This window comes from Hippocampus comes, unplaced genomic scaffold (assembly GCF_001891065.2).
Source record: "Hippocampus comes isolate QL1 unplaced genomic scaffold, H_comes_QL1_v1.1 scaffold154, whole genome shotgun sequence".
Lineage (NCBI taxonomy): Eukaryota > Metazoa > Chordata > Actinopteri > Syngnathiformes > Syngnathidae > Hippocampus > Hippocampus comes.
Window position 1 is genome coordinate 449920 of NW_017806278.1, and position 20392 is coordinate 470311.

General features: G+C 42.7%; 1 protein-coding gene across 5 annotated transcripts in view; it reads right to left on the reverse strand.

Moving 5' to 3' along the window:
* Positions 1 to 20392, reverse strand: part of rngtt (RNA guanylyltransferase and 5'-phosphatase) — a 48355-nt gene that overhangs the window by 15528 nt on the left and 12435 nt on the right. For 3 of the 5 annotated variants that reach the window (XM_019857841.1, XM_019857838.1, XM_019857837.1), the window contains 10 exons: positions 19689 to 19798; positions 19500 to 19603; positions 19252 to 19340; positions 18298 to 18373; positions 15983 to 16232; positions 14475 to 14584; positions 13891 to 13992; positions 10076 to 10211; positions 6460 to 6531; positions 1611 to 1775 (listed from right to left, as the gene is read on the reverse strand). In XM_019857841.1, the coding sequence (XP_019713400.1) occupies positions 1611 to 1775; positions 6460 to 6531; positions 10076 to 10211; positions 13891 to 13992; positions 14475 to 14584; positions 15983 to 16232; positions 18298 to 18373; positions 19252 to 19340; positions 19500 to 19603; positions 19689 to 19784 (1200 nt within the window). In that variant the 5' untranslated portion in view covers positions 19785 to 19798. Of the gene's footprint in view, positions 1 to 1610; positions 1776 to 6459; positions 6532 to 10075; positions 10212 to 13890; positions 13993 to 14474; positions 14585 to 15982; positions 16233 to 18297; positions 18374 to 19251; positions 19341 to 19499; positions 19604 to 19688; positions 19799 to 19889; positions 20012 to 20392 lie in introns of those variants that run through there. The other 2 variants (XM_019857842.1, XM_019857839.1) reach the window with 2 other exon arrangements.

Here is a 20392-nt window from a genome sequence, read left to right on the forward strand (position 1 = left end):
AATGAATAATAGCGCAACCTGGTCCTTTCACTGCAGGGATGCTTTCACATTTCTCCAGTGGCTACCTGTCTGTTTTTTTCTCAGCCAATTCCATTCAAGCCCCCAAAAACATGTCGTGGCTGTGCAAATGTGGAAATGGCGCATGCCAAACGGGTCCGTACAACTGGGTGTGCGGAGGAAGCAAAATGAATAAATGGAGTCATTTGGAAGGGAAATGAGGACTTTAATGTCCAAGTGTCAGCCATGAAACACATCAACCTAGCGTCAGACAAAGGCAAGCACACAACTTCAGCCTGTGACTGAATTGCCTCCCCTCAACAGGAATCTGCGGTCAACATATCATAAAGTGGAGGATTGTGCTCCTATGAATGAAAGCCAGACACCAGTTGCCCTACATTAACATCCCATACAACAGAGATATGGCTGTGTGGGGGCCAGATGATCACTGACCAACACAAAAGAACCGATGACGATCCAGTGACTTCAATATTTGGATCGTCGGGAAAGGATATGATGCTTCACATTACAATATACATATCAAAACTATCCGTAGGTCCAAGTTTAAATTGTCAAGTGTTGGCACAGCAAGAGACGCTTGTAAAATCTCATCCCGTCCACAAACCCCCGATCGTTAGCGGAAGTAAGCGCCAGGCCAAGGTTTCCAATTGATCTACGCTCGAGCAAAACATCAAATAAATTGCGCGCTGACCTCCCCAAGACCTGACGTTATGGCACAAGTACATCTTTGAAGGTGTCTGAACCGCGTTTTACAGGATAAAAGCTGTACTCTGACTTTTTCCAAAGGCACAGCCGGACTGAGACCGAGATGGCGAAGATTAGTTATTTGACAAAATGAATGAACGTGATAAAAGAAACCCATAAATAGTGCTTTTGGCCAGGGATGCTTTCAGACTACTGCCCGCTGGCTTTTCTGCCTCTGTGTTTTCACACTGCTCAAGTCTCTTGCTCACACTTACTGTTCTCTTTAATAAATGTGCTTTTTTTTTTTTTTTTTTTTTTTTATTGTGTACTGCTCCAAGTTTCCCCAAGCACCGATTATTGTTAAGTGAGTCGAGTTCCCTGCCACGATAAAGCGCTCGTATCTCAAGAAAAAAAATCCAAATAAAATAACACGCCAAAATGACAGCGTATCGAAAAACTCATAAGTCGGGTCACTCGTATCTCAAGGCATCACTGTATTTCGGCAAGTCAAAATTAACCTAAAATAAGAACAATATATCTTTTTTGGATGAAATAGAATTCCCTGTTTTAACACGAAAAACAATATGCTAGTACTCAAGGGCAGAACAAACCTCTCTCTTCGGCCTCGTCCTTGGATGCTAATCATTGAAAAGTCACCTCCAGCTTTCTCACAACTAAATAAAAGGAAATTTCGCCTCAGGTACACGAGGTGGTGAGGCTCATGTTTTATTAAAACGGTCGAAGTCGAAACACTACTTTGTTTGCAGTGGAAGATTTTCACCCCGTTATCTCCCAAGCACCTAGATGCATCTTTGAATTTCAGCACGACTCTCCATATTTTCCCAAACCAAAATGTATTGAAATGCCACATTGATTGTTAACTTGTGAAGAAATTCTGAATGATTTACCTTGCGTGATGCCTGAATATCGAAGAACGGCTTATTTCGGACACTGAAGGGCTCCCTGGTTTTGTCAATCTGTCCGGTCTTCATCTTTTCCATCCGCGGAGAAATGATCTCTTTTTCGATGCATAACAATCGGATATTGAAATCACACTGGCCCACGGGTTGTCCCTGGAACACACACATATTAATTAAATCTCAAGCCGTCTCAGATGGAAAAAAAATGCGGGGAAGCAAATGCACAGAAGACGGCGGGTCACATCAAATTAAGAAACGGGAACATCTTGACAATGTATTGGCCAACGCGAACCACAAAAAATAAATAAGCTGTTGAATCATGGGCGGTGAAATTCCTCAAAGGGTTAACTTGACATCAAATATAATCGGTTAAACAGCAATAAAACAGTCAAGTGAAATCCAGTTTGCTTGGTTGCTATGACAACACGTTCCTTTGCAGTAATGGCTACACATGGCGGGACGTGCCCAGCCTCAGAGATCTGAGCCATCCCTGCCTTTTTAACTGCTCGGCACTTGTTTTATGTTTGAGGAGCAATTTTGCTCAGAAAAGACTTCACTTGAGAATCAAATTACGAATTTTGAGGAGGGAGTTTTTGCAGGTTGATCCCAGGGACCTGAATAAGTCGTGCCTGAAGAAAACATAACATGGCTTACAACTTGTATTTCTGCAATTACCCCAATATGCTTCGTTCAACGTATCCAGAGCATTGTAATTCCATCTAAATATGCTCCTGTCCAGCTGCTGTCAATAATTCAGCCATGTTTCAATATGCAGCTGCCAATCTAGGGACACCCATAATCACTTCTGCTCTTCCTTCATGCAGAATTCAGATCTAACTGCTTCTACATCTGGCTGAAAACGTACTACACTTCCTGACAAGGTCCCGGTGTCATCATGTCTTTGCATTCCTCCACTAAAATCTTGAAATTTGAAGCATTTCCCACATTCACATTGTGCCTTTGCTTTTTGATCCTCAAAACTGCGTCATATCACCCCCCCCCCAAGATCATCCAGATAAACTATTACCGAGGTGTCAGGTTTTACATAGCGCTTCTTAGTAAGAACATTAAAAAAAGCTCAATCGAAATAAAGCAACACTCGAGCATCAGGACAAAGCAAGCAGGACAGTGGGGTCTTGGTTGTATTAGTATTCTGCTTGGTACCTGCAGGAAAGGTCAGTACTCAAGAGCTTTTGAGGTAATCATTGGAGAGGGGGAGGAAGAAAGCGATGTGTGTTGACTGTGCAAAAGGTGGGTGGCCAAATCTTTTTTTTTTTCCAAATTAGAATACTGTAATTTGATGGGCTGTCTGGTGAGCTATTCTCAGATTTATTTAAGACTGTATCAAGACACGAAGTAAGATGACTGCTTTTGATGCGACTGAAAAAGCGACCCATTTCAACAGCAAAATATTCTTCCTGAAAAATGGATGTAGAAGGGTGTGCATTTTCGCATGATGAACATGAAAACGGCAAATCATCAACAGCGGAAAAACCGGTATCGTGTCCCACACGTTCGGCACCATCTGTCAGCAAGTGTCAGAGGGACAGTGCAAGATGTAAGTGTGGATGATTCAAGGCGTGTAAGGCGTGTGCTATCCACGCCTGAGAAAATTGAAAGCGCTGCAGACTGTTCATCAAACCCTCCAGAGATGAAAGATTGCTTTGAATAATTCTGAAAAAGGAACACATCCCGAAAGCCAATGAATGAAGTACTTAAAAAACACAAAAAAAAATGTCTCACAAACAATGTGATGTATTGCAACATTGTAAAACATCTCAGAGTGCATTCCACAGTCGGCTACGAGCTACCGCAGCATGAGAGCTCCCCTTGTCTTGCATGACATAAATATGGCATGGAACACAGGAAGACAATCGTCAAGTGGAGAAAATATGACACAGTAGTGACATTACCAACAACTGGACATCCTTCTTCAATTGATGAAAAAACAGACAACGTTGCCAAGAGGGTGGCAGCGACATTGAAGGAGGAGCTGCAGGGGAATTTTAGGCAATTAGTGGCTATTGTGAACACATTAGACAACAATCGCCCATCGCCTGCACATGCCTGGGCGATGGGGTGGTAAGATGGACGTCTTGTCTTCAAAAGAAAAACTCCAATTCTTCCAAACGTATGTGGGGGGGGGGGGGGGGTTCTGGGGCGATGAACATAACGTCACAGCAAAAATCATACAGCTCAGCATCGGAACAACACCAATAACAACACCAGCGTTCATATAGTTCAGTGTTACGTAACTTCCATTATGGTGAAAGTCAGAGTAGGCCTACATGAAGCCATCAAGAATCTCTATATATAACTCGCATTAAATGTTAAACACCACAGAGTGCTGCAGGAGCACAAGCCTTTTTCTAAGACAGGCTGCCGCAACAAGTAAGAACTTGAAAATAAGGAAAGAACAACTCCGCCCGTGGAAAACAGTTCAAAGTTCTTTTGAGTGTCGGGTCCACAGTATTTCGGGCTGAATGGCATTTAGCAATGGTGATGAAATATGGGCTCAAATGAGTCAAGGGAGTAATGTGCAGATTCGATCGCGGAGACTAAAATCGGTCGGCGACACATAGCGAAGATATTTATTCTGCAGGCATTTCAAAGCCAATTTTCTTGAACCCGTCGATACTCCATGAGGACCCGTAGTGTCTTTGTTATTGCGGGGAACTCTCACTGGCAGAGCAGAAATGAAACTCAGCTTTTCCTTGTGGTATTGAACAGTGAATAAGTGCATGAGCAGAGATTTTGAAGACATGTTGTGTACAGCATCGTATGAGAGACAACTTATGAATCATATTGGATTTGAAACTGACATCCCTCAAAGGAGATTCAGGTTTCTACAGAACAAAAACATAAAAAGCGAAGATGAAGAATATGCCTCAATGTTATTTTGGATTACTTTCATACGAGTTCTTTCATGTTGTAGGAAAATATAAATTGAGGACAAGTGCTGTTTTATATTTGCTGACTCCTAACTTTTCCCGTCTTTGCGCTATTTACATGAAAACGGGCAATATCCTACTAGCTAAATGCCGCTGAATGAAAACTGCATTTAGCTCCGTGGGAAATAACCTCCTCATGGGTAAAGTAGATCCATAATTCTTGCAAGATGGAACATTTATTGCTCTTGAAATTTAGGAGCAACTCAAAACGATCCGATGGTAGCGTGAGGGCACGCACTCACAATTATGTTGTAATTCGAAGAATCCTGGGGCTCTGGGAGCCCTGACGTTGCAAACAACTCGAGTCTTACATTAGGCCACGGACTTAGCAGGTGGTCTCATGTTCCTTCTGCTCCACTGAAGATGAGGCCTCGACGCCAAGGGACAATCCGCCGCAGACAATGAAGGAGGCTAATAATGGCCAACGCGGATCAATATAACGGCGCTGTAGCGGCAGCTTGCGGCGCTACTAACCACTGCCCAACATCTTACAAAAGACATTCCCGTCAGAGCAGTGTCTTCATTCGGCCACTTGTGAGGTGATCGATGGACCAATGGGGGGTGGCGGACGAAAATAACAGCCGAAGCTGTACCTTCTCCACTTTCTCTTTCCTTCGGGTAATTAACCGGGTTTCTATGCGGAAAGGAGCAGTGGCTTGGTTAAGGTCGATCATTGTAAGCGTGTTTGTTTCTGTGCTTGCCTGACTGCATGTTAGCAGAATACAGATCAGTCTGGAAGATGAAATCATTTGCAGAGCGCTGAAGGTGTGTTCATAGCCCTGTAATATCGTCAGTCAGTTCAGTTCAGGAGGGAATAGCCAAAGCCAAATACGGTAAGAGCGATGTATGTATTGATGGAAAGTTTCCATTAGGATTTGGCTGCGGCTATGCACAAACAATGAACTCAAATGGATCAAAGTTGTCAAGTGAGAAGCCTAAACTTAAAAGTTGACTGTGGTTTGACAGAGGGTAAAGTGTGTGGAGTTGAGACCCAGCAGGCAGACTGCGGACTGCGTCAAATAATGCAGAGCTTATTCAAATGAACACCTCTGCCCCAAGCCGCTAAGAAATCAAAGTGATTGCTTCATTTTCTGTGTTACGAGACCAGCATAGACCATTCTTGTCAATGCACTTTCAAGCCGTACAAGCCAAGCCAAGAATTGTATTCGGCATATAACTTTTGAAAATGGCAAGCAATTCTATATTCTATATAAAATCAAATTTATCGAACTACAATTCCGTCTGTTAAACCAGATCCTTGTTCGGTAGTTAAATCAAGAAACCTAACTTCCGATAGACCGTGGTGCTTATAACTTGCACTGACGGATTATTTCTCCCGTCTGACCGTTTTATGGTCCCGCATATTTTATGAACGCTATAGCGGAACCTATGAGGTCTCTGAATTTGGATGTCTATGCCGCACTGGTCTTCACAGTGCTGATTTTACACTTCAGTGGCAATTAAGCTTGTTAAGAAAATGAAATGCGTGAGACGCTTGTGCAACGGGAGTCAGCTTCAAAAGCACAGTCAATGCAAATATCATTTTCCGTGTGCAAGTGTGCGTGTCAACGGCATTGACGCAGCATATTCCAAGACAATATTCCGTCGATCGCAACTGTCGCAGAGGTGGGACGGCAGCTGCGCCGTCATGCTGATATTTCCGACACTGATTGCTGTCACACGTGGATTTCATGCACGACACCCGATGTCACCACACATTTAATTAAGCAACCGTGTTGAAGCTTCTCAGTCAGACCCAGACTCTACTGTGTTCTCTGTCTTCTGTCATGGCTCCGGTGCAGCTATTTGGTGGGATGGCTGCATAACAACGGCTCATCTAAATTGACGTCAGAGAAAAGATGACAGTTCCTCATAAGACTACTCACATTGAACTTGATGATGTCATATATCAGGTAGCGGGGGACAGGCTGGCCATTCACCTTGTCAATGATCATCTCCTGCAATGACAAAGACAAAAGAGTCCGGTGACAAATAGATGAGTGCATTCCTGAAAACAGTGAGCATGTACATACTTGATATAAAGAATTAAAAGAGCATCTGTGTGCCAGAGGGCCCATGGGGAACAGTGAGTGGGGTCCCTCATGGGGATGTATGTAAGTATTCAGACAGGCCCGTGGTAATTAGCAGGGTATGTCGCGAGGAACTGGGTGTGTGTGTGCCTCGGCAAGGAAGGACGAAAAGACGGCCGTGGGACGGAAATAGGACGAAGTATCAATTATGCAAGACTCTCAAGATGAGAGTCAGATGAAGCGGCGATGGACGACACCGAGCAGACAGACCGCCGGTGTGTTCAAAACTCTGACTCGACAGCGCGATGACCAAGGATGGACTTGCAGGAACTGACGGACGGGACTTGTTCCGAGCTTATAAAATATTCATGCTGCTAACTTATTTTCTTTTTTTTTCTGAAGTTGCAGACTTCAATGAAAAACTGTAGCAGGTAGAAAAAATGTCAGCTTGCCACTGCTGACAAAAACTGAGCCTCACATGAATAATTTCACAGCAAATATTGAGGATTAATGTGTTTGTTTGTGGGTTTAAATCAGACAATATATTTCGGTGGAAAAAAAAAAAATTGACATGATAGGTCCCGCGGCGGTCTGGGCAAAGGACAAATGAAGTCCTTTGAAAATATATTCCTTCACCCTTTCTTAGAGGGAAGTATACCACAGAAGGTGCAGTAGATAAAACTGTGCAATTAAATTCTCTCAGTAGAAATGTCATGTTCTTTTAACACTGTTTTTGAGAATAAACAACATTGTTAGTAGCTCTCTGTTCAGGAAAGAAAAAAAAATCAACATTATCGATTACCACTAAAATAATTTGAACCTGACAAAATCTATAAAGCATAAATGAAAAAAATGTTGTTTGCTCGCAGAGAACCAGCACAGGGTTCGAGGCACCCTGTGCCGCATGCTGTTTGTTTCGCAGTGTTCCTCTTTTTATATGCACACAGCAAATTGTTGGTGACCTTTTGTCAAGATGCATTCAAGCAAATGATCATCTCATCAGTTCCAAGTTATTTCAGTTGACGATTGTTGGTTTTTTTTCATTACGAGGGGTGCCAACATTGTTTTTCCACGTGTGTAGGTGTCTGCTTCTTCAGACGTGATTAGAAATGTAAAGACTGATTCGTCGTGTCCAACCTTCCTGGGATTATACGTCTCAACCGGCAGCTGCTTGGCAGCGCAGAGGCGAATGAATGGCATCTGTGCTTTGTGACGTGATTTGTAGGTGTGGCTGGGGAAGTGAGAAATGACGCCATTGCACGAGGGTGCCATCGCTAAGCATCTCGCTCAATGAACCATCACCCAGGACGACAGCCGCGGGCGAATACACGAGTGTGACCAACGGAAGCTGCCATTATGTTGCCATCCAGTTATGAAATTGGAATAAGGGAGGTAACGCCACGACAACAAGAGAATAAACAAAGACCAACGCCTACGGGCGAAAGATGAAACTAATCAGAGAACATAGCAGGACTTGAACATGGCTCCCTATAAATAGAAAAACACATCCTCTCTCCGAGAACCTAGAGCCAGAAGCATACACAGAGAGAAATACACAAGGGCAAAACAAGTTCTTATAGCAATCTCAACGCACAACCAAACCTGGGATCGAGGGACGTAACAGACATGCGGACATTTGAACAGAAAAATGCAAGCGTTACATCTTACTACAGGGTGCAGAATTATACACAGACTACATTTAAGAAATTGATAACATTGACAAAACAGAGTAAAGTAGTCAGCCGAAAGATACTTTAGATGTTATCCATAAACGGAGGTACAATTTCAAACATTGAGAAATATTTCAAATTGCAATCATTGTGACAACTGTTTTTAGCACTGCAGATAGTAAAAAGAACACCGTGATATTTTTGCACCTGCAAAGAGAACGAGGCCAAGTCTGTCGGTGTGTGTGTTTGTGTGTGCGCCAGTTTTTAATAAGACTGAAATTACCCGGTGTGCAGAGAATGCAGGAAAATGGTCAGCATCAAATCTCAAAGGTCATCTTCGTGATCACAAGCACGGCAACCTGACATTCATGACAAGTCATTTTGGGTGTTGCTATGCCAAATTTCTAATTTGCAAAAAGTGTTGGCTGATTGTTGGTTTTGGTATTGAAAAGATGTTGCAAAGCTTTTAGTACATGTATCTATTTTGGTTTGTTTTCGCCATATCGTGACAATACTGCGAACTACTTATACTGCACTGTAATTGTCTATAGATGCTACAAGATGGCACCAAAGGACTACTTTTTTCTAAATTAACCTCCTCAATTCAGCACTTCCTTAGCACCAAGGCCTGAGCATAAAAACTGAATAAGTTCAAAAAAAAAAATTAAATGGGGAATATGCAAATCTAGACATGCTGCCCTGCAAAACATGCAGCGGTTCACAGCACTGATAATAATTCATCAATATAATTGAGTTTTTGAGTGAGGCAGGCTTTTTTTAAATATTCTTCGTGGCTTTAGAAGACGAAATGCGTCTTTGTTATAGCAAACTGTTTGCACTGATGAAATTGAAGCAAACTGGAGCGTTCCAAAAGAGGCACAGTTGTGTCAGTAATTTGGTATTAGTCGGGGCTTGCGGCGTCAGACAATGAGCTAAAAACAGTCCGCTCTTTAAGTACAGCATGTTTTCGCTGCAACCAAAAGGGGAACAGCGTGACTCGTTTTTATTTCAGCACTTGAAATGAAGACAGCAGCAGCAAATGTTGCTCTGTACGTGACTTGGAAGAACACAGAAGGGAAAACTCTTGCCAAGAAACAGACAACGTGAGAGGAATCATTTTCATATCGTTTTTGCCTCAGACAAAAAGAGCCCAATCACGGAGTCAATCCCACTTAACATTCCCAAAGACACGGTGCACATTTGGATGTTTCAAAAGCAGCGTTTGATTGACGTGAGGTTGAGTAATCGAGTCGAAAAGTGCTCCATCATCAAGCCAGTAGCAGCTATTCAACAACACCTCGTTGAATCGACCGTTACATCAATCATTTCCATATGCGTAGCACAATTATCAATCATTAAAAATTAAAAATTGATCACTCAATTTGTAAAGCTCACGCCCAACAGTAATCAGTGCCCAAAAATGCCTCAGAGGAAAGCTTGGTATTGTAGGCTGAGGTCACGCCTCAGATCATTCACTGCCAAGCGTTCCGAGGCAGCAACGCCGAGCACAACAGAAAAAGGAATCGGGTGGCAGAAAAACTTCCATTAGCCATTTCCCCAGGACATGGAAGGATGATTTCCGTGTCATCTATATGTGTGAGGGGGCTCAACTGCCAGACTGCAACGTCTTTGGCCTGAGGTTTTGGAATCCCACATCAATTATCCACAAGACTGAACAGCAGGGATAGGATGGTGAGGTTACGGAGGTTAGTGATGCTGCAGTTCCAGTCCATGCAGGCGATGACACTGTGTGAACTACAGTTCGGACAAAGACTGTAAATATGATGCCAAAGAAAACTTACCCCGTCCAAAAGAGTATTTGCTAGATGGACGCGTGGATCTTTCCGGAAAGGAAACTCTAAATTGGCTATGTGGAAGACCGTGTTGTCTCTGTCAATCATGAATACTTCATGTTTCCCATTGATCACCATCATGTACCTGTTGGGAGGAGAGTGGACCATCCGTTAGCTGACATTGCACGGGATAATCACGATTTTACATCACATCCTGTTTGCAAATGAAAGCACACAGAGGCTTGAATGATTCAAATTCTTCACAAAGATTTACAAAGAAAAGGTGGTCATGTTTGTTTTGGTTGTGGATCATGAAACAGTGGATTTAAGCATTAGGTGTCATTGGGGAGGATAACAAAGGCTTTCATTTTGGAAGACATCAATTCAGAACTTAAGGCTTCGCTGACACGCTGTATTAAGTGATTTGCAACACAGGAATGGCAGAATGGCCGTTTTCAGGCCATGCTCCCAAGATGGCAATCTAAATGGAGTCCCAACATTTGTCGGGACTATTTAAAATAGAGCGCAAACAGCCACAAAGTTGCTCAACTCAAATGTCGGTCCTGCCAAGAAAAGAACAGGTATATAATAAGACAAAGCTGTCGTCGTAAACACATCCACACAAGTATGACTAATAACATTAATTAGAGCCCTGTTCCAATCAGTTCAGACAGCAACCTAATGTTCTGGTCGGCTTAATGAAATGGTTGTGGCAAGGGCTACGGAATACAATTTATTTATTTTTTACTAGGCACGCTGTGGCCTCAAGCCTGAAATGTTAGTTGTGCAAGTAGAAGATTTAAGGGTGCACACTGTAAATTGACTTGCAGGGTAAATATTCATCCCACTCACTTTCAGTATATTACTGATGAATGGGCTGTGGTGTGGAGCAGAGGTTCTTTAGCAACAAAAATATTCAGGAATAGTAATTATATATGTAGTGCTTGTATTACATTTGAATAGATTTTCAAATAGTGGACCCTGAAAACATGACGGGCTCACAGCTGAGAATCAACAGAATATCAATCTTGTTTCAACAGAATCCAGAACGCAAACAACAGCATTCAGTTTTGACACGCGCCTTTTCTGACGTATAAATGATTAAATATTGCAGCAATAATTACTTGAAATGACTTTGCATTCCGGTTGTCTACCTGCCAATTTGCTCGGATTTGAATCCTGAAGGCGAGAAAGAACAGCGTCCTGGTGGACCCGAGTTAACTTTAAAATGTCTCTTAAATGTTCAAACAATACGGTGGCTCCATTGCACACCTCTTCAAAACTGCATTAGCATTCCAAGACCGTCTGCCGCTCTTCAGCAAAAGAAAACCCCACGCAGTAAGTAAAGCAGGATTAACTATAAAGCAGAACAAGCAACCGTGACGCAATATTTTTCAAAGGTTAAGTACTACAACCAGTGCGCTCTAAAATAGAGACTAATTACTTTGTGTATGAAGCATTTAAGGGGATTTGTGACATGAAAACTGCACGTGGGCATATAAGACAATTTATTGACAGCCAAGAGAAAATACAGGTTGTCAGAACACGCTCCCTTCGGAAAAAAAGGTCACGTAAGAGAGATGGATTCAAGATGACATCTCCGGTGATGATATGGATCTCTCAGATCTGCTGTGCCTCCTTATCATTTCCACCAAAGGATTAGATGTGATAAATATCCCGTCAATACCAGCTGGTTCAAAGTGGGAAATTTGACAAGCTGCCAAGGATCAGCCGGCATCAAATGCCATACCAGATGAGCAATTTAATATGATTTGAATGATGTACAAGACATATATTTTCATTAATGATCTGACCAAAAATATCTTCTACAAAAGGAGCAAAAAAAAAAAAAAATTGTATTTAGTTATTCTGCTCTTCTAAGCATTGTTATCAATTGATTAGCACATTCACTGCAATGCATTACAAATGATTTTTACTCTTGGATCCCAATAACTTAATTCAAAATTCGAAACGGCTTTATTACATTTATAAAGATTTTTTTCCCCCCCGCACCACTACAGCAGGAGGGCCAATGTCGAGTCTAGTTTGCGTTACCTTGACAACCGAAGGCAGCGCTGGAGCGTTGCGACTCGGCAAGTAGCTACTTATTCTCAAGCAGCGAGAGTCCAAAGAGAACGGCCCTAATGAGAGGAATTTCACTCCTGGAGGCAGCACTCCATCACCAAGCCGTCAAATGGCGCACTCAATTAGTGGCGCATCCGTGCATGAGGAGCATGCAGCGGAGCAGACACGTCGCCAAACACAAATGATGGCCCAAGGATGTCAACAAACATTTGAGGATGCTTTGATGGCCCTCCACGACTGTGGTGAGATAGAAGGGCGTTTTAATTGGTCAATTACTTATAGTGAAAACTTGCCAATGAGAGCTTGGATTACCTCTGAACAACATGTTCAGTTAAAAGGTCACGGAGAGAGGCAATGCATATCAAGGCCTGTCCAAAAGTCTTCTGGAAACAGCAGAGATAAACAAAAAATGTAGGAGGGTAAAGAAACGACGGCGTCTCAGGAGCGTGGGCCGGATATAGTTGCACTTTTTAAAAAGGTGCTTGAGGTGGGAGTAGAAACACGATCAAAACACCTAAAAGATAAAAACACTATGCAGACTGCGCTCGGGAAGAGGGGGGAAAAGCAAATGTTTGAAAACTTCTGACAATTAAGCGTGCACGCAGACAAAAGGGCATTCGAGTGCAACGAGTTCTTAAAAAAAAGGATCGCTGTCTGAGCGTATCAAACGGATCATTTCGAGTATCTGGTAGAATGGCAAATAGGTATGCAGTGAGCAGAAGCCGCTCCTCTGTTATTTAATTGGGCTAGTTAGCCGGAGCTAACCCTGCCACACTCAGAAGACTGCAGCGGGGGACCATTAATCCCTTGTAACTCCTAGTGGTCCGCTTCATTACGCTTTCACCATTTCCACATCAATCTGTCTCGAGCGCTATTAGTAACATGTATTGCATGAGCAATCGTGAAAATATTCAAACTGATATGTCGGTTTAATATATGCATATATATATATATATATATTTTTTTTTTTTTTTTTGCTCCTGCCTCTTCAATCTTAACCATATACGCGAGGCCCAATCCCAAAGCACTTTAGCACTAATGAAGACAGGACTACCATTGTGTCATCTTTTTCCCTGGTCAAATCCGGTGGCATAAAACAGACAGATGAGCACCGGTTGAGGGCCAGGATCTAAGAGCTGGGCTCATCATTACCATGTGCAAGACTTCTCTGTCATGCCATGTTTTCACAAAATGGTCCAAGTGGTTTGTAATCGAACTGGCTGACTTGTCCACTTAGGCAGGTGTGTCGACTTTTTATGTCACTGTATGTGCAACTGCTGAGCTATGACTCATATCTGTATTCAGCCGGTTAGGTTGCTCTCTGATTTAATGAGATATTCTTGTTTTTTTTGGGTTTTTTTAATTTTTTTTTTTTTGTGAACAAGTCCTCGGTTCACAAATATCAGATTAGGAGTTTCCATGTTATCTTAGGTTCGACAACAAATATACCAGGTTGGTTAGCTATATGAAGGCCAGTAATTAAACACAAATCGCATCAACACCAGCTTCACTAATGGCAACAAAGCTGATTTTAACACCTCTGAAAATACAACTTCAATAGGCTCTGATTTAAATTCTTTATTATTATTTTATTTATTTTTTTATGATCAAGGCTTCCAAGCTTCTATTAGGACTGCTGAAGGTGAGATGGTCTAATCACAAGCAAAGCAAACATTAATTTAACATGGTCTGGTAGACTTTGAGGTAGTTCCAAATCAAGCGATATTATCAAGGCTCACCGTGTCCCATCAGCTTTCCAGCTGACTTTGTAGGGGTGCTGCTCCAGGAAACAAAGGTTTTGTCGATCCATTGATACAGGCTGAGCACCAGGAAAACCAGACCTGCACGCAAAAGGAACATACCGCGTTGATTCAATTCATGACATGTCTCAATTTATATCGATGTTATAAAATGTAAATATGTGTTATTTTATACTTGCTACATTCTCAAGTTAACTAGGTAGACCAACACAGGTAAACGAGGAAACTACCATTACTGCGGTACATTTGTATCGATATATATAGCAACATCCATACAGGTAGAACAACTTTTGAGAGAGCAGAAAATGGGAGATAATGTTGACTGTTCTCCCTCGTCAAGACAGCGCTGACTCTCAGCCGTTTCGTTAAAAAGCTGCAGCTGCATTTTCCTCATACGAAAAAATCTATTCCTGACTCTCTCGCCTGTTTCAAAGAGTCAGGATCATAACACTACGGTGACTGAAGAGAAATGAGCCTCTCACAAAACGCCCACATATGCAAACGCATGCACACACCTTTTCCCAGAGGGGAAGGATTAGCAGAAAAGAAGGTAGCGTACTTACTTGTTCCACTCGGCCATCTCCTGACACATTCTTTGGACCTCGCCAAGTTTGGGCTGCGTGGTGACCTGTGTGACACCTTTCACCGTGACACCTTCGAGGAAGACTGCCCCCTGGGAGCCACAATGAAAGACACCTGCGTTGGAAGTCAGAAAAACAACACTTCCCCCCTACACCATATAGGTGAGACACTTTTTCACGCAGCTGAAACGCTTGCAAAACAGTGGTTCTTAGCGGGGTTAACGAGCAACTGGTAAACATCATTAATCCAGCTATTTTTTGATTTGACCTCTCCATATCACTCCACCGCTCCATGAATTATGTATTCATTCAACTTAATAAACCTGCTCCTCTGCGTCAAGATCCTCTCTTTCCATTACCTGAAGAAATTCGGTATGCTTGTTTCAGAATATTAATGAAGTGTTGCGCGCGGTTCGCAAGCCTTCCTCACAGCATAAAAGGATGCGGGTTCAAATCTCGATACAGTCGTTTCGATGTTGAGTTTATACAGTATACTCAAAATAAATGTCATCTTAATAGAAGAATCTGAATTTATTTTGATGTGGGAGGCAAATGCAAATCTATTCAGGATTTAGCAAACCTGACAGAAATTGAGATGGCCAATTTTGCATCTTTAAAAATCGTGCCTGAAAGACGTGCAAAAAAGCAAGAATTTTCTGTCAGTAATACATTTGTTTTGTCTTCCACGAAGATTACAATTCTGTCACTTCAAACTGAAATTTTGTGCTGTTGTGTTTTGCCAAATGCTTCATGGTGAAAACCAGATCCACCTAAAGAGTAGCATTCTCCTCCACTTGCCAACGCCATTTGCCAACGGGGCGTGCAACCTGTTGGAGTGATGGAGCGTGCAATTTAGCACCTGTTATTTGGGATCTTGGTAAAGGATCGTCATCTTAGTAGCTGCACACGTCTGCCCATATCATGCAATCTGTTTGCACAAACACACAATTTAGCACCCACTACTTTGGATCTTTGTGAGCCAATTGGCCACCAAGCAGCGTTAGTAACCTTGAGAGGGCCACTCAACCACAACCAAGAGATTTCAGTCCTTAACGATGCTGGAGTAATGCAGTGGTGCGAGCTGCAGCTCTGCCTGCCAACTTGGTCCCTCCACAACGCGATGCTGTAGCCCATCACAGGCAGAGAAATTGAATTTGCCTTGACACGGGCTCTCAGTGCACTTAAGGATTTACCCTTTGCTTTTGTGGATAATTTTCTATCCAAGCGATTGTCTTGAAGTCTTTTAATCGTGTTATTTTTACTACTTACACTGGTAACTACTCCCATCTCAGAAGTGCAAGTGAGGGAATCAGGTTAATGTTGATGGAGGAATTGAATCAATGCTGTATGCAACTTGAGATGATTCAGCGCTTCCTTTTTTCAGGATTAAAAGCAGACAAGCCGATTGTAAAATGCGTTGAGGCAACACTGCCAAAGAGCATCCATCGACTGGAATGCGGCTTCCGTTTATAAGTGCACACGAGTCCTACCAATTTGAGCTTCTCTTTCTTTCGCTTGCCAAGCGTTGACCCGGACGAGCTGGGCCCGGACTCCTGGTTAACTGCGTTGCCATCATCGTCCACTTCTCCACCGTCATCCTCAAAGCACCACTCTGGCAGCGTGGGGGCAGCAGGCGCATCCTCCTCATCCCCATAGCGACGGAAAAGCTCTTTGAGGTAGTCGCCCTTGTAGATCCCAGGGGCCCGGGCTTGGGCAAAAGCTGCTACGGCTGCTTCCACGCTGATAAGAGTAAACATAGGCAGGATTAGAAGTTGCACACTGACCAGATGCTGCACAATCACAAGTGCTGTATCGAATACTTTCGCTTCACAAATTTATTATTCGGTCTTGATGTATAAATGTAACAACCTCTGTGGTTTGCTGTGGAGCACTTTATTATGCTGAGCAAGTACGTACCTTACAATCTATAAGAATACGGGGTTCATGATGAATGGCTCACAATCAGTGGTTTGCGCTGCGGCATCGAGCCAGCCACACACAAGGATGAACCACACTAAATATGAGCCATAACAGATTCAGGCTTCACCATCACAGGCGTTTCCTGCTAAGCACAAACTGCTGTTCCTGCAGTTGACTGCTCCCCTGTCTAATGTGGCCCTCCCAACTTGTGCTCTCCGCCAAACCCCTGTAAACTTGAAACGTTCCCTTACCAGGTGCAAAACCAATCCGGCCCAAGGCTGTTATGCTTGGAGGCATGTCTTGAAACAGTCGCTAATCACCTTAGAAGCAAGGAACCACCAATGCCTCCCTCCAGTGAGGCATAGACTACGAAGTAAAATTTCCTTTGTGAAAGCAGGTGAAGTTCCGGTCAAAACAACTGCCAAGAGCGAATATGACCTTCCTCGACCAGACTGGTGACTGGAAAATACGCGTCGACCTGGACTACAAATTTGATTTTCCACCAGAGATAGAAATAAATATTCTCTTGCCTGACCTCATCCTGTGGCCAACTGCTCAGAACCATTTGAGCATCCTAGAACTGACAGTACCACGGCAAGCTGCTACTGAAGAAGCATATGAGCGGAAACGCCCTCAGTGCACTTAAAATGCAGCTCAGGCAGACCAAAGCAGCCATAACCAGGCTCCTGAAGAGAACGGGCTCGAAAAAACAGACCGTTCAACAAACAGCAGTCACATTCAAATGTTGCGCAACAATGCAGCAATTGAGGACTTTAACTGGCCCGCGAGATAACTGGTGAGGGTGAAAAACAGCATACCCGCGAGTCCCGCAAAGACATCGTGGGCCTTAATCATGGAAAACATTGAGGATGGAGGGTGCCCATGAGATGAACCCGGTGGAATTTTTACCCCTCTCCTGTTCAAAACATCAAGCAAGTCCTCTAAGCTCTAATGCAATTATGTGTTTACTGCTGCATTAGAGTACATAATAGACTATGTCGCAGGATTGATCCTGTATTGTGACTGTCTAATATAAAAGTCAACCACAATTTATTGCATTGTTTTTGCAACGTTTATAATACTGCATATGTCTATGTAGCCAAAAGTTCATCGAGGCCATCTCAAAAAGAGTGTTCTACAAATCTAAAAAAAATAAAGAATAAAAATGTTTCGATAAAAGTTTATGATCAGTTAATTTCATGGATGATTTAGTCATTACGACTACTTATAAATACTTAGAGATTACATAAAGGGGCGGGGGGGAATCAGCATGCAGGGATTTCATCTGATAGCCGCATTATCTTGCTCCACACAGGATGAGCCTAATGCTTTGGGAATATTCATTACACAGGAAGTAGTGGGTGGTGGGAGGGTTTAATCAGCCTACATGTCTACAGCAGCTTCCAGGCATTCATGTCCTCCCAGACGAACTGCCCCACCTCTGTCTAAAGACCCCTGGAATCGCATCCCACCCACCGCCATCAGTCACTGTAATGCATGAACCATATCTGGCATGAGAGCAATAAGCTCTGCTAACTGGTCAGCTTTGCACTGCCTGTGTTGATTGATAGTGACGTCTTTGACACACGGTAACAATCGAGAGAAGAACTGGATTACCGGCTGATGAAAAGGAATTGCAAAGCACCGTATGGTTGAGCTTGTCACAGAAGACCTTGTGCAACAAGATTGTGGGTGGAACCAATCACAAACAATCTTCTTGTAACTAAAGTGAATCCGCGTTGATCAGGCCCACCCACAATAGATGAATATCTATGATATGGCTTAAAAAGATGGCTTAAAAATCTGGCGCAAAGGATGACCTGCGATATTGCAGGGGAACACCGCATTAGCAGTCCAATTGTGGTGAGCGAGGCCCGACCCTTACCTCCAGTCCATCTTCTCCACCAGGTAAGCACATATCAAAAAGCCTGTCCGATTGAACCCATGCGTGCAGTGAACACCTGTGGAACACCAGGGAAACAGCAAAATAATCAAATAGGAATTGATTAATTAACAATAATGCTACTCAGTAATAAATTCATATCTACAGTAAATAAGAAATCATTTCTAGCTATATTAAAATTGAATTACCCTCTTTAGTTGAGAGTACCCAAAAGGGCCATCTTTATTTGTGTAACTGCACTGACACTCCCCGTGCACAGTAACTTTGTTTGACAACGTCACACTTTACTTTCAAATCGAGGAACTGACATAAGTGCCGAGGATCACATTTATAAGCCAAGCTGTCTAATTTGGGCACAGAGGGGGAAAAAAAAAAACAAGCATAATGACCAGGAGGCTACAGACTGGACACACTCTCACACACTGTGAGCTTATGTTACAGCAGTTTGTGTACAAACCAGACAGGCTTTTGTTCAACTTTATCTGGTGTGGTTGACTTAACTGGTGTTCCAAAGAAGAGAAAGAGAGCCCCCCATTGGCTGAAGGTAAAACTTTCACAGCACTGATGATCATGTCAGCTCCATGTTTTCGATTATCCATCCTACAAATCGTCTATGGCGCTGTGTGGAACTATTTGGCTCATAATACCTCACCTGAACTGTACTATCGGTAATCCGTTGCATCGATTCGTCACAAGGTGTACCTTTCCTTCACTGGTAAGAACATCTGTGGTAGTCATACCATGTTATTCTGCAATTGCTTTGTTGTTGTCAGTTTTTTTTTTTTTCAATCTGTTTTTTTTTTTTTTCTCTCTGTCAGTCCCCACACAAACCTTGTTCTGTCAGGCTGTATTTCCAAAATCACAATACAAACCCCAGAGGGAGTATTTCAAACTCCGCTGCTGCAGAGAAAAAAATTAAAGAGATTGGCTCCTCACCTATTAGGTCTGCAGAATTTTTCTCCATGAAGTGTTCACAGAATCGGATGAACATAGCAGTCGTCTCCTTAGAAGGACATTCTCCATGACTGGGGGGAAAGGAAGGAGGTAAGATTTCGATGCTGCAGAATTAATAATCTGCCACCAGAGCTGGGCTCTTTCTATCTGATCCTGGACTGTTCATTACCCAATTCCTGAGCACTAATAGACAAACAGCAATTCAAACAAACGTCATGATCTTCACATACCCTTTACACTGTAGCTTAACATATTTGATCCCTTCCTTTTCTATGTCATTGCGGTCGTAAAAGCGAGTCGTGTTTGTCAAATCCACAAGTAAACCCATTTTCACCTAAGGAGTGACAACAACAAAAATGTTAAATGATGCTTTGTTGTGAATACGACAGACAAACTGTGGTGATTCAAAGGTTCCTTACATTTAAACTCTTCAAGTAGTTAGACAGCATGTTTGGGTAAAATCGGTTCTCCTCCGCAACTTGGTCATCATATCTGGGACCCAGCATAGTTTTCATAGGCAGGAATTTACCTAGCAAATACAAAAGAGCAGGATGGTGGAAACTGGTTAGCACATCTGCCTCACAGGCCCTCCTGGCAACCAGTCCAGGGCACCAGCTCACCTGCAATTCATATGAAGATCAGGCCATCTCGACAGAAATTTGATGTAAACACAGAAAACATTATTGTTCAAATATTGTAGAAGCATATTGTAGAACCTTACGCTGTACTCATCGTATGGATTTTAAGGGACAGCGTTTGATATTGTGAAGAATGTGGGAACAGTTCCTGTACAGTTAAAAAGGTTTGGCTGATTAATTCTATTCCTATTACTTCACATGGCTTCTACTAAACTATACTGCTTCCAATTTGATTTTTGTTGTTGTTTTTTGCACCAAGTATTTCGAACACACTCCCTCTAATGCACACTGTGCGCATGCGTAGACTCGGTTTGTTTTGACACGTGATAGATTAACAACCCTGCAACCTCATAGCAACTACACTTTTGAAAGCCATTAATAAAACGGTGAAACACAAACAGCAACGTTATGAACTTAAGTTGAATAAATAAGCATCGTTTGGACAAAAACGAAATTTAGTGTGCCTTACAGCAACTCTTCAAAAC